The sequence below is a fragment of the Chlamydotis macqueenii genome, chromosome 2 (genome assembly GCF_036417535.1).
Source record: "Chlamydotis macqueenii isolate bChlMac1 chromosome 2, bChlMac1.mat, whole genome shotgun sequence".
In the NCBI taxonomy this organism is placed as follows: Eukaryota; Metazoa; Chordata; class Aves; order Otidiformes; family Otididae; genus Chlamydotis; species Chlamydotis macqueenii.
This window is the reverse complement of record NC_141557.1, coordinates 127,178,123-127,193,421: the sequence shown is the minus strand read 5'-3', so window position 1 is coordinate 127,193,421 and position 15,299 is coordinate 127,178,123. Positions and strand designations below refer to the sequence as shown.

At 35.7% G+C, this 15,299-nt stretch overlaps 1 protein-coding gene across 11 annotated transcripts in view; it reads right to left on the bottom strand.

The window, feature by feature from the left end:
* The window catches only part of CSPP1 (centrosome and spindle pole associated protein 1), a 60,108-nt gene that overhangs the window by 37,298 nt on the left and 7,511 nt on the right, over positions 1–15,299 (bottom strand). For 9 of the 11 annotated variants that reach the window (XM_086740909.1, XM_086740915.1, XM_086740910.1 and 6 more), the window contains 5 exons: positions 13,683–13,763; positions 10,540–10,641; positions 6,552–6,997; positions 2,279–2,377; positions 1,547–1,629 (listed from right to left, as the gene is read on the bottom strand). In XM_086740909.1, coding sequence (XP_086597035.1) covers positions 1,547–1,629; positions 2,279–2,377; positions 6,552–6,997; positions 10,540–10,641; positions 13,683–13,763 — 811 coding nt within the window. The remainder of the gene's footprint in view (positions 1–1,546; positions 1,630–2,278; positions 2,378–6,551; positions 6,998–10,539; positions 10,642–13,682; positions 13,764–15,299) is intronic. The other 2 variants (XM_086740913.1, XM_086740914.1) reach the window with 2 other exon arrangements.

Genomic DNA, 15,299 nt, shown 5'->3' with positions numbered 1-15,299 from the left:
TTTTTTCCCCTAATGCTCAACTAAGGAAGATACACTATGGCACTGCAAAATTATGAGGCACTGCTCTGGATAAAAATGAAAGTTAAAACTGAAGAGAGTCAAACCCATAGGGAGGAACGCAAATTGCTGCACTTTTAGGATGGTTCTCATGACTACTAAGAATTAGCAAAGCATTGGCAAATATATATATGTAAAAAGAAACTCCGATAACATCTCATATAGATTTTAAAGAATCAAAAAAAACTTTCAAGTTGCGGTAGCTCCCCACAATTAGTGTGGAGTCTTCTATGATTTAAAAAACAAACAAATAAAACAAAAAAAAAAACAAAACCGAAAAATACATCATCACCACTTTCTACATAGTATAACTATCAGACACAAGGACTCCTAACATATTTCCATACACAAAGTCACTGTGGCTCTCCAGTGAAGTAGATCTGAACAATAAAGTGAAGGAAACTCCAGAGAAACTAAAACAAACAAAACAAAACACAACAACAAAAAAATCCAACATGATGCATGACTGACTGTATTTTTTATTCAAGTATTGTGCTGGGAATGTAAAGTGACCAAAATGTGCAAGATAACCTCATGTTTTGTGGTTTTTGGGGAGTCTGAAATCACTTCTCATTTCCAAAAACTTCAAGTTTTAATTTACTTAATCTGTATACAACATAGTTAACAATATTCTTCTCCTAACCAGGACTGCTAGGAATACAAATTCACAACTTTGTGTACTCAAGTTACTACAAAGGAGATCACTGAACAGATCAGAGAGACTGACCATTACAACACCACTGCTTTAATGCTGCCTTTAAACAGTTCCAAAAAAAATTGACCTGCCACATATAGCACTGAAGATCAGGTAAGCTGAAATGTAAAAATAAATAGTAATTATTCTGACAACTGTTAGTCAATTTTTTCTACAATTCAAACCTTGCTTGCCTTCAAAGGCTCCCATCTGAAGAACTACTAGTTCTTTTATTCTTGCCTTATAATTTTCTAAATTTCGCTAGGAATGCTATGTTTTCAACAGTATTTCTCTCTACTACGCTCAATAATGTTCCCTGCTAAATTTTATGGCTATATTTAAGCAGTAAGAAATGATCAGAATAATTTGTTCTTGCACAAGGTTGTGAATAGTACCATTACCCATATTTCTGCAATTAAAATTCAATACCAAGTCGTGTCTTTAACAATATAGAGGTTAACATTTCTCCTATACCTCACTTTGTAAAAAAAACTTGAGAATGTATCTGCACCTTAAACTGTTAATGAAATCTACGAAGAAACTTGGGCTCTTCAAAATTAATTAGAAAGTCCTGTTACATTAAGGGGGAAAAGGAACATATTTTTCTTTCTTTTCCTCTATGTAAATATATTTATATGTATGTATATATTTTATATGTATAATATTTATTTATCAGTCTTGGGGACAACTAGCACAAACAAAAACTAATTTTTCTAGTTTTAATTATTTCCAAAGAAAAATAAAATATGCAAAAAAAGGCTAACTCAGTGTCATTAGCTAGGTTTTCATACGTACCAAGAACAAGGCCTGTTCCATACGGCATTTCAGCTGCAGACTTGGCCTGTTCATTAGCTGAAGAACTAATCTGTACCCGATTTCTGGCAAAGACAAAAAAGAAAACTGAAATATCAAACTCGAGAATTTAGTTGCAGTCTGTGTGAAACAGGATAGATGTACTTGCATCAGTATTTGATACATTTATGACAAACAGCTTTCCTAAAACCCAAACAAAAAAAATCACAAGCAAAAGAAGGAACCACCTGGCAAAAAGGCATTTCTCACAGTTCTCATTTGCCTGTGATTTCTGAAGCCATCAGAAACACTGGCTCAGTTGAGCGGTTCAACAATGTTGACAGACTGAGTGGTGTCAGTTAAGAGTTTATGTAAGGGCTTTACAAGTGTTCTGCTTCTGCCTCATCCACTTAGATCACTTCAGGACTCGCAAAATCAAGACAAGAGGGAAAAAAAGGAATTTTAAAACTACTATCAAAAAAGGATTAAATGTTATTTTAACCATTAAAAGTCTTCAGTTGGAGAACAGGTGATCTATTGTTTCAAAAAGAAAACTGGCATGCAAGCTTCAATAGCTGTTCTCAAAGGAAATATGTTTTTCTTGTTCTACTATATCCTAGCTGCAGGAAAAACTACCAGCCATTTCAGACAACATATTAGGGATTTTAAACAAACATTTTCATTTCACTGTGGTCTTGCAGTACAAATATCAGAAAAATTCACTGTATACCACACCTAGAATTTCCAGTTCTTGAGATCTGCATATGTGCTCTCTCCTTTAACTCTTCTTCATAATCTGCAGGTAGATCTCTTACTATTCCATCCAGATAGGGCCTTAAAGAAATAGAAAATATTCAGTTATACTTGCCTAAAAACATCCAATCTGAAATTTAAGGTCTAGCATTTCCAAGCAAATGGATCCTTAGGCTGACTACAGACTGGACGGCAGAACCAGTTCGGAAAATATCACACAAAATTTCTAGAAATAGTTTGTTTTACTAGCGTTGTCAAGGCAGCTCTCTTTCTAGAGTTTGAATCCCGAAGCCTGCTTTCATGCAGCCTTTATCTATCGAGCCTGGTTAAGAGTTTTGAGAGCTGAAGCACATTCAGCATTTGCACTGCACTAATTGAAACAGGTCTTGCTGCTCTTAATCCCCAGGAGCCAACAAAGTCCACAACAGATTTCGGCACACAGCTACTGGGCAAGTCTGGTGAAACAGTTAATTCAGATATGAAAAGTTTCTTTAATGGCAACCTACCCTTCACTATGCACCTGTTACCATTCAAAAGAGAGAGGTGACTTTTGATCAAGATAAAAGACAGGTAACACGGTGAACACAAAAATTCAGGAACTAAAATTTTAATAATCTACATATGAAGCAAAGTAACTTAACTGAAAGTTCAAATAATTCCAAAGACCCCAAAAATTGTACGGACCCAATGGATCTTTCCTGAAAAAATGTGGGGTATTTGAATTTACAGGCTATTCCTGCCTTGCAAATTAACCACTCTTTAATGAAGACTTCAAGTTATCTTGATAAAATAAGGCAAGAATAGGTACTCAATGAAAAATAAAGTACCAAATAGATGCTAACAAAGTTACATATTTTCCAGAGCTGGACAGAGCCACAGATGTCTTATTAAGCAAACAACAACAAAAAAAAAACCAACTTATTCTTTTATGTAAAAAGATCCACAGCTCAGCCCATCTCTGTAATTTAAATAAAAGCAAATAATCAAAGGCAAAAGGATGCAAGCAAATTATTAAACATTGATTTTGCATCTTAACAAACCACAAGCACAACATGAAAGAACAACATTGACATCCATCCTCTTGGCATAACATGATCTTCTTTCATTATCAAGATCATCGTTTTGATAATGCTCAATCTGCAAGTTACAAGGCTGGTCACTGAAACAGCTGGGAAATAGAAAGCCCAGTCCCTAGCATGATGAAAGGATGCAGGGAGGAAGCAAAGAAAAAAAAACCTTGGGATTCAAAAGGCAACCTTCTTTGTAAAAAGCAGCAAAGCTTAGCATTGCAGGCCCAGATACATTGGCCCAATTCAATCAAGAAGCTGTTGTATCGTGCTTATAGGACAGACTTGGCTGCTGGGGATGGACTAAAGTATTCCACTCATAAGAACCAAAACATTTTGCACTTCCTCTCAGTTTCCTGTCACCATTTCTATTTGCTGAAATATGCCACAGTCCTTGTGCCTCCATCAAAACAGAAACCTTTTCAGAAAAGTCCTGTTACAAACACTTCCCTCTCCAAACTAATAAAGCCCATTTAAAAAACAGAAAAACTTTAGTACAGCAAATAAAAATATTTCTCCTTCTGAATTTAGTTTTGTCATGAATCAAATGTGTTCTGACAAGGTTGACTTTGCCTGAAACGTAGAAAAAAATGCTAACTCTTTGGAAGTTGAGCTGTCATTATCTAATAGATGTGTTTCTCCTTCTTGAAGAGAAACTGAATATAGTCCACAAAAGGTTAACTGGAGCTTCTTGCGAAGGAAAAAAAAAAAAAAGTATGAATTAAAAAGTACATTTTAAAACAATTAAAACTAATTTTCAATAAAAATTCAGCAAAGTAGAAAATACATACCAAAAAACTAAACCTTATTTCTATGTACAAATTTAAGTTCAGGCAATTCAGGTGATGATTCAGCAACTACTTTTAATAAGATGCACCGAGTTTGCCAATAACAACGATAAGACTGACTACCTTCTGTACTTTATTTAAAAGAAATCTGGAACTGAAACTTTTTCAGAAGCCTCTCCAAATAAGCAATGAATTGCCTAGTGATATATTGGTCACAGACATTTACATGAGCACTCTCAGCTGTTTCTGGAGTAACTAAGAACTAGTGTGCTTCTATTCAACACGATACTGTCTACTGCTGTTTCAAACACTATTTTTGCTGACGTTTTGCATATATAATTCTGTATATATTATTTGAGAAATAAAGTAAACCCTCAAACTTTATCAGACATTTTTATTTAAATATTAGACTCTGTGTCCAATTGCATTAGACAGTGGCAAACAGCTACCTAGTAAAATTAAAATACTCATTCTACTGGGTGTTAATTAACATAGAGGATTAATCTTGCTGTTAGTCTCAAAAGTACAGACATTTTGGTTATCTTTGTTAGAGTCAAGCCTCAATATTTTTCTTTCTGAAAAGTTATAGAACAAGACGACTCAGCCCTAAAACCTCCTTTGCTCATTTCTGCCAATATTACACTACAGGATGGAACAATTTTTGTATTTTGCATTTCATCCTCTGAATCTCATTCTGCAGAAAATGGGCGATCTTCTTCCTGCCATCTATTTAAACACTGTTTCCATTTGCTAGTTGTTTTCACAAACGTTAGATGAATAAATATATGCTTTTAGAAGCACATCTGAACGTACAATCTGAAACTCTGAAATAACCCATTTATTTAGTCTGCATCTCCCAGATGCTTCCAGACATTTCATCTTCTCCTTAGTTACTTAATTCTTTTATGATTTCTTTTAAGAGGCTGAGAAAAAATATCAAAAGCCATTTTTGTAGAGAAGTTATTTTAACTCTATTGGTATTTGAAACTGGAGAAGAAGCATGACTTCATTCAATTTAGAAAGTGCTTTTGCAGTAGAATAGCATTTTAGGGTTTGTTTTTCCCAGTTATTAATTTGCAGAACTATCCAGAAAATTATCCCTGTAAACAATGACTCAAAAGATCATTTAACCAGTCCACCAGCAATTAACAACGAAACACGATCATTACATTTAACACTGGTGAGAGTGGTACAATTTGCCTTCTGTTTTTTCTAGAAGTGTTAATTCTAGGGGGAAAAAAAGTGGTTATTTTGCCTAACAAGGGAAAGACAGTGGTGTTTCCTTCACTGAAGCAACTGCAGTAAAATAATTTTGGCAACAGGCTTAAGACAAAAGGAAAAAAATAACAAAAAAAGGCATCTACAGCACTCACATTTCCAAGATCTGTAAAGTGAACAAATGAACACTCTTCAAGCACCTTTTGAAAATTTCTTTACAAGAAACTTTACTGCTTTATTCATTTGAATTTAGCTGTATAAAACACATCTGTTTCAAGTTTGGTACTGTTTCACACCACAGCCCATCTGTTTCTGAAAGCAACTGGTTCTTGCATTGGAATAACCAAAGCTGGCCAGATTGCCAAACCCTAAGTGATTGGGAAGGATATACTTTTTTTTTTTTTTTTGCTTTTAGATGACTAAGCTAGAAAAGAAAGATTAACAATTTATGTCAAAGTAACCAAACTGATTTATCAGTTAATACAGTAATGACTATTTAATAATGAATAGTATGTAATATCAGTTTTCCTCCTGAATGATTTATCTAAAATATCCTATTTTATTTGGTTTGGGTTTTCTTAAATGTTTATTCAAATTGTGTAGTTATTACTGAGATTTGCACCTATTAACACCATCAGGATTTGGTTCAACTATGCATATGTTTAAAGTCTGCCATTAAGCAGGAGGACATGCAGTAAAAAAGATTATGTAAAAAAAAATACATTTTTACATTTCTAATACGTTTTAGTATGTAGTGGCACATACTAAAAAGTGAAGCTCAAACCAACTTTGGAATTCGAATTGAAAGTTGACTTGCTATAAATATTACAAGTAAAATACATGTAATCTTGGGTTCCCAGTGCAGGGGTGTGCTCTCCAATACTAATATTTTCTGGCAAACTACTCTTCATATAAATGAACAGTGGCTTTCTTTTTCTGGGATAATTTCCCTAGTATCCTTGGTTTGACATAATATATAAAATGCTCCCTAATGTATGATGTATAGTCTTAGGTACTGGTCTAATTTTTAAATATTTATTCTAAAAATTATTGCAAAGTTCCTTTTTAAAGTAAGTATAAAAATCCTGCTTTCACAGGTGTTTTGTCTAATTTTCAGTGAGAGCAAACCATGGCTGTCAACAAGCACTACTGAAATAAAGGAGAAAATGCAATTAAGAATACCTTTCAGCATAAAAAACCCGAGGAGTTTTTCTGTCATAGGTGCTTTCACATCTAAATCTAGGGTCCATTTCTTCACTTATCTCAGGATCATAGTCCATTCTGTAGTATCTTCTACCAAAATCACGATCCTCATCAAGTCTGTGATGCTTCCTAATAGGAATTACAGACTGGCTAGCAAATCCATGATGTCTTCGATTGGGAACATCCAAATCTTCATCAAGTCTTTCATTTAATAGTCGACTTCTTAATTCAACCTCATCGCCTAACCTATGATACCTGTCTTCCTCCAGCCGTCTCTTATTTAGCAGCTCTTCATAACCTTCTGTAGAAGTAAAGGCATCCTTCTTGGGAGGTTCTGCACCTGTATTACAGGGCTGTACTTCTGTATGTAGTTCTGACTGGAGCCTGGTAACAGCAATAGGGTTTTTATTCCTGTCCATCTCATTCTGTTTAATGAAAAAAAATATGAAAAGATCTGAATATAAACAAATCACATTGAGCAAAAACTTGGGTTTGTATTTCTTCAAACAATCCCTAAGGAGGTACTGAAGAAAATAGAAAAAGTGAGCAAGAAAAATACTTCAAGGAGGGTTTAAAAGCTAGGGATTTCTTTTTCTTTAGGGGGAAAAAGGAAAAAAAAAAAAAAAAAAAAAGTACTCTTTCTCTTATCTGATGATGGCTGTCAATCCTGGACAGGCCCTTTACAAACTCCAATCTGACCTTCAGATTCAGAGGTGCAAAGAATCAAAACACACTTTGAACTTTACACCTCATCAAGAGACTTGATACCTTTATTCTATCCAGATTCAGGCAGGTCTGTAATACTTCTTACCTATGAGCACAACCTTTTAACCTGACCATTTCTTAATCTATTTCTTTGCTCCCCAGGAGATGTTACTACAAGAAAGGATAGTTTAGTAGATAAAGAACAAACCTATGACACACTGGACCAGTGTTCAACACAAAGTTCTAGCAAACAACATGGGTCTGGATAAATCCTGTAGTATTTCTGTGCACTAATCTTTCATGTGTGTAATAAAGATAACAGTAACTCATACTTTACAAAACGTAATGAAAATAAATTAAAGATGCAAATTACCCTAAACTGGGATGAGGGTTCAACATACTACAGGGTATGACTGCCACTCAGAAAGGTGTCAACAAACTGGAGAAATATGCTGACAAAACACTCACGAAGATCAACAAATGCAAATACAGAATTCTACATCTGAGACAGAATAATGCCATGCACCAGTACAGGCTGAGCATCGACTGTCTAAAGAGCAGTTTTGCAGAAAAAGGTGTGGATTAGTGGTGAGCAATTAGCTGAACATGAGCCAGCAGAGCACTCTTGCAGTGATGACAGCCAACCACATCTTGGCCTGCATTAGCAAGTGTCATAGGCAGGTCAAAGAAAGTGATCCTTCTCTTCTGTTCGGTATTTATTCAGTATCCAGGTTCTCGTGTAGTCTGCTCAGTTTCCTCCCCTCCCCATGACTACTGAGGAACTGGAGAAAGTGCAGAAGATGGCACTTCAGCTCATAAAGGAGAAGCTGGCAGAGCTGAGTTTGTTCAGCCTGGAAAAAGAAGGTTAAGAAAGGTATGTATGGGGGCACGAGGAACTAGTATTGCAGTCTCGACCTAATGGGTGATTACAGAGATGACAGAAAGATGTTGGTTTTCAAAGAATTAACAGTCACAAGCTGCAGCAAAGGAAATTCCAATAGGATACAGAAGGAAAGTTCAGATCAAGCAGTTAAAGTGGAATAGGTTCCCAGAGGAACTGTGGATTCTCCATCCTTTCAAAACTCAACCGGATAAGGCCCGACCACTTGATCTAACTGTGAAGTTAACCCCTGAGCAAGCCATTGTACTACATGACTTCCAGAGGTTTCTTGCAACTGAAGTTCATCCTATGATTATCCAAACTGTTGGATCAAACTTTTGAGGTCACATATATTAATCATGAGACCCATTCGTTCAACTCTCACTCCAAGTCAAATATCCCTCAAAGGTGAAAGAACCTCAACAAATCCTTCCCAATTTTTTTGTTTGTTTGTTGTTTTATGACAGCACAATTGTTTCCACACAAGAATAATAAAAATATAATGTAAAGATCCAATGAGATGACAAAGCAGAAAGAAAAACCCTTGACTCTCTAAATAGATGTCATTAGGTAAGTTACCTGAGGAAACATAAATGCCCAAACATACAGAAAAATCTTTAGAGGTTTATAGACTCAGTTACACAAACACAAGCTACATTGTTGCTATGTATTCCCTAGGGATCACTGTTGTGTAGCACTCCAACCCCTTGAAGAAGCCAATAAGAATCAGATACTGAATTCCAACACCTAAAGGATGCCTGAGTACTGCCTTATAGCTGTCTTCACAGATTAAAATAGTTTTCAATATGACATTCCAATGCACTTAGAGGAAACGATCTTTCCCGTAAAAAAAACCAATCTTTCTGGAGACAGACAAGAAACATTATTCTAGATAGAACTTATAAATACATGAACATTTGCACATGTGACCACTATAAGAAAGATAATAAACTTTCAACTGTTGTGAGGACAAATAGAAGTCCCTTCACAGAAGGATCTAGCTTTCACCCTACTGTACACTTAAGAAATTCCATATTAAAAAAAAAGTGGAAGGCCTTCTTAAATCAAACCTGCATTAGATGAAAGTTACACACTACTGCAGTCCATCACTAAACTAAGGCAACAATATTTTAAAAAGAAAATTCACCCATTCTACCCAAGATTTTACAATTAACAAGCAGTAGAAAGACCTTCTCAGAACAATATATTGCTTCCAGATTACTAAAACAAAGGGTCTCACAACAATGCTAATTAGACCCAAAAATCCCCTGTTGACTGTTGTACTAGTTTTGGCTGGCATAGTTAAATTTCTTCATAGTAGCTTGTTTGGGGCTATCTTTTAGATTGGTGATGCAAACAGCATTGGTAACACAGGGATATTTTAGTTACTGCTCAACAGTGCTAACACAGCATGAAGGACTTTTCTGCTTCCTCATGCTGCCCAACCAGCGAGTAGGCTGCGGGTGCACAAGAAGGTGGGAGCAGACACAGCTGGGACAGCTGATCCCAGCTGACCAAAGGCATATCTCATACCATATGACATCATGCTCAGCGATAAAAGCAGAGGGAAGGAGGAGAAAGTGGGGGGAGGGAGGGTGCTCGGGGTTATGGCATTTGTCTTCCCAAGCAATCACTACGCGTGATGGAGCCCTGCCTTCCTGGGGATGGCCGAACAACTGCCCGCCAGTGGGAAGTAGTGAATGAGTTCCTGATTTTGTCTTGCTTGCAAGTGCAGCTTTTGCTTTACCTACTAAGCTGTCTTTAACTCAACCTACAAGTTTTCTCACATTTACCCTTCTGATTTTCTCCCCCATCCCACCAGGGCAGGCGGGGAGTGAGCAAGCAGTTGCATGGTGCTTAGTTGCTTATTGCCATACACATCAAAGGCCTCAGCTCAGAATCTCAGCTCAATTATGCATGTGTCTAGCTCACTTTCAGTAGTAAAGACTTTTTTTTTTTTTTTCAGTTCACAAACACACAGCACCATATACTGGACAGCTGCCTGCACTTGCCTTGCTTTCTCATTAACTGAACACAGACCAAGGAAAAAGCAGCTACAAATAAATGCTAAGGAACACTGTGTGGAGCTCAAGATCTTGTCCAAAGAGATAGCTTTTTTGGCCACCACTTTTGTCACCAAGAACCATCCAGGGACTTGCTTCAGACACACAGAAGAATGACAGCCTTGTACATAGACATGACTGAACTAGGAAGCAAGAACTGTACTGTACGACTCATAACCAGGACTTGCTAGATATATTAATAAAACCATGGCCTAATTAAATGACGTTCTTTGCTTATTTTGTCTAACAGGCAATGACAAAACAATTTACAAGATCATTTATGTTTTTCTTTGTATCAGCTTCAGTAAAACTGTATTACCTCTGTGTTTTTCTTCCCTAATTTCCTTAGCCTTTCATTCCATTCTTCTTTATCCCTGAGATATTGATTGTACTCCTTGTTTCTTTCAAGCCGCAGCTTCTCCTAAAACAAGCATTGAAAAGAATACCATAATTTTGCATGTTTGAGTAGCTTTTAACTTCATAGAACTGTAGTATTCAACGAACACATGCAAGTTGTGTGTTTGCCCTCCCCCTTCTTTGGGATGTACAAATAGGGCTTGAATTGCTTTGAGGTTTTTGTTCTGTACTTTCTCTTAATCCGAAATCTGTAAGTAGAAGTCAGCTTCCTGGGCATGAAATCTAGTTCCCAGTAACACTACTGTGTATCTGCCATAAAACCATTTAGGTTTCCTCCTGCTATTCCAAAACTGTTCCAAAGCCTCATTCCTTTGGCAATTAGAAATCACATTCTAATTTCCAATCTAAATGTATTTATAGATTATTTTTAAACATCTAATTTTTTTGTGTGTGCATTAAGGTTAGTTGTAACATAAGTAAAACAGGACAACAAATACATGTATAGACAAGATGTGTCAATTATAGCTTAGGTTATAACTTGAACTGACAAATTCAAAAAAGCAGTTAAGCAGACTGCAAAAAGAATCAAAAGCACAAAGAATGCAAGGAAAACTAAGAAAAACATGACCTATCCACTTTGTCCTAGCTGCTTTTGCAAGGTGACAACATTTATAACCAGATTGCTCAGGTCTAAAAATACGCAGGAATTGTACATCAATAGCGTAGTAATATAATACTTTTTTAAAAAGTATCCAGATAAAGCAAACTCTAATTTGCATTACTTCCTGATATTAGTACCTTATGTTTAGAGCATGGGTCACCTCTTATACCACCTCATTCAAGTCATCATAAAAATGAAAAAAAAAGATAATTATTTTACAAATCATGCTCTTCTCCACTGCAGTATTTTCCAATTAAATTAAAAGGTATTGAAAAATCTGAATACTATCTATAAATTTTCTTTCCCATGACAAATTAAAAAACAAAAATAATTTATATCTTAGTCACGATGGAAATACCAGCTTAATAATAGCTTTGCAAATGAGACCAATGCTCCCCAAAACTGGTTTTTTTTTTTTTCCCAGAATTTGCATCTATACTTTTTCTGACAGTGACAATATAAAACTTGCAGACAGCTATGAAAGCTGCCTGAGGGGTATTTTCCAAAGCTGAGAAAATAGCACTGTCTTTAACATTCAGCAGAAAATTCAACACGCTGTGTGACTGCACATTTTACCTAACAGAGGAACCCAAAATGCAAACGTTAACCTCTAATCATTATCTGCTCAGAAGCGAACCATTTAGCAGGGCACAGTGTGACATCTTCTGGCAGCTTTTAGGTTCTGCAACAGCACTTGAGAAAATCTCAACAAACGTTGAGCTGCTATGATACAAACCCATCAATGATTAGACAGTTCAGATAAGTCTTTAATTTCCACAGAATTAATCAAAGATACTTTATCTTCCACTGTTCCAGCTCACATACTCGTAAGGGTTAAAATAAAGTTCACCAGAACTTGAAACTAACAAACTCAGCACAAATGCATTCTGCCACTGAGGAGGAGTCCTCTACCCTTCTTCAGCATTTTATTCCTGCTGCCTCCCTTTTTTAAATACTAGTATGATTTGGAGTTTGGGGCTTTTTAATAATAGCAATTTTCACTTATTTGAGTTCTCACCTGGCTCCTCATATGGTCAAACATTATTGTCAGCACAAGAGAGGCAGAAAGTATAGGTAAGCATAGCAAGGACAAGACCAACACATTCCATAGCAGAAGTCTTGTGATAATTATAACGATAGTGTAGCCTTAAACACAGAGCAACAATGCAACTCCAAGGCAACACAGGTTAAAAAACCAAAAACAAATAAAACCCCCAAGAGTGCAACAGTCCAGCAACACAGTTCCTCTTCCTGCCTTGCATCTCTGCTGGGGTTTGACTCATCCTAACAACCAATCAGTGGTGTTTGTTGAATCAGGAAAAATATTTGCTAAATTACAATGTTTCTGCTGATGCAACCTCCTGGATCAATTTAGAAGCAAGTATAAGAAAGGAACAGAGAATATAAGGCCAACATCATGAGGGCAGGAGGAGAGGTGACTCCCAGAGACTAAATTAGGCTTTCATAGAATTACACTGCATCAGAGGAACAAGTCAGAGGTTAAGAAAATCCATGTATGCATGTTGCATCTTCACATTCTAGCCTCCACGAACCTCCAATAGCAGAGAGACTGTTACGGCTGGTATCTTTCTCCAACATATGAAAGCAAGAACATAGATAAGAAACGTCAGGGAGATCAAAGGGGCTAAACGCAGAGAGAGAATATGTGCTCCTATCACAAAACACACCAGTAGCTGTACTCTCCAAGAAAGACTGGAAACTGGGAAGATTCCTATACTAACAGCAGACAGTATGTGAAACATGAGATCAGCTTTTGTTTACATTCCTAGATTTGTCTGTTCATAAAAAAAAAACCAACAAAACAAAATAAAGCAAAAACAAAGCAACACAAAAAGATAAGCAGGTAGGTTAAGCATACACAAAGACATCAAAACAAATTGTGTACAGCAGAAAGGACACTTCCTTCAGTTCTGACAGGAACTGATAAGACTATCACTGTAGAAACAAGTACAAGCAAATATTTTTTAAATTATCGCCAGGCTGCAGTAAGAAGAGTAATAAATTAGGAAAGTATACATATAATTAAAGAAAAACAATGTTCTTTATTAGATTAATATTTATTGCTGAACAAAACCCAAGCACAAGCACTACAGCTTTTGAACACACCAAGTGTCCTGCAGGTGTGAATTAGAAGTAGCAAACCTGAAACTAGTATCAGTATAGAATTACACATCTAATTATCTAAAATTTAAGAGTATAGGTAACCTAGGATTAAAAATTTAAAATCAACAAAACTGAAAGACTTTACTTTTCTGAAAATTATTCAAATTATCACCTCCAAAAATGTTCATTTGTAAATAGTGTAAAAAAAAAAAAAATGAACCGAACAAAAATACTTAAGTGGAAATAATTTTTCCACAACAGTTTAAACATCCAGGTTCATTTTCCAGTTGTACACCACTTAATTTCCTCCATATATTTACCTTGGCAGATCTTCGCTCATCAATCGGAAGAGATAATCCCTGAGTATACGGATCTACTTCACCAGTAGTCAGATAATTTTTCTATATTTAAAAAAATAATAATAATAATTCAATATGTTTTAAATTACCAAATCTTACTTGTTAAATAGTTGCTAGGAATTATATCTTCTGAAATAAATCTGATCAAGTTAATGAAATGAAGACTGAAGACAACCTTCACATTTTGAAAATGCAGAATGTTCTTGGAACATACAAATGAAGTGAAGTCAAGGAATGCAGAAAGGAAAGGGCTTCGTCAAGCTTTAAGCTTGAGTTTGAAAGTGTTTGTTACGTCTTCTTTGTTACACTACTTCAAGGATTATGTAAATTAGTTTCTGTATATTAAAAAAGTATATTGTTATTTAAAAATTCCCACCATTACTCAATTCAGTAAGCAAGTAGCATGAGCACAAGTATCTGTACAAGCATAAGAGGAATTTTCCAAGACACTACCTTACTTAAGATGAAAAATTGCTTTTTCTAACTGCAAAAAAAAACATTTGTCTACCTCTTATTTTAATAGATTGAATCCATGCCAACGCTACTACAGTCACCACTTAGCATCACAACACTATCTGTTTTCCACAACAGCAGTCCCCCAAACTTTTCAGGATAATGACCCATCACCAAATCTTGTAATTCATTACAGACTATCAGCCACTTCCAGAACAGAACTTTCCTCTGAAAACACTACGCTGTTGCTCCATACAGCTCCCTGGACCACAGCTTGGGAACTGGGCTGCACAGCAAGTCAAAGTATCAGCCTTTCAAATCAAACACCAATGCTGGAATAGGTCCTTAGCTTCCAGGTCTAGCGGCTTCTTCATACATCACTCATTTACTAAAAGCATCTCCAAGTCATTCTCAATCACCTATGTTTTATAAATCAGATTACCTTTAATAAAAAATTAATCTATTTAGAGTGTGGCATGGGCTGATGAGGGGAATGGGTTAGATAAGGCATTGTTTCTTTCCATTATCTAGGTCATAACGTGGCTTAAAAGCTTAGAGGAATGTCAACAGGTAAGAGTTCTACCTGTTCCAGTACAAAATCACATCATTATGTATTATATTTCACACCTACCCATTAAAAGATTTAAGGGATTTGATATTCAAGCACTGAGATAACTGGATTAATAAGGAGAACTAAGTTATTTTTACTAGCAGAAGTAAATAAAATGTAATCTTAATTATTATGTAATTCTTTTCACACTTCGAACACATCTGTAGAGGTATTTGCCGAAAATCAGAAGCTGATATGGAAATTGCATTTTCTACATAAGTGAGACTAAACAAGTTATTAACCAAAATACTATCTCTGTGAAAGCTGATAAAAGTTGCACTCTCTCTTTATGTAGGTAAAATAAATTAGAGATTGTTATCCTACCTTTCCTCAGGCCTTACAAGCTTAATGTAGCTAACTTGTACTACACAAAAAAAAAAAAAAACAAACAACCTTGTAAACCTAACTTTGTAAAACTGAAGTTCAATTAATAAAAAACTAGAAATTAATGCAACAGTTATATTATTTGGGTACTTTGTTGAGAATTATGAAACATTCAGTTTTAAGACAATATT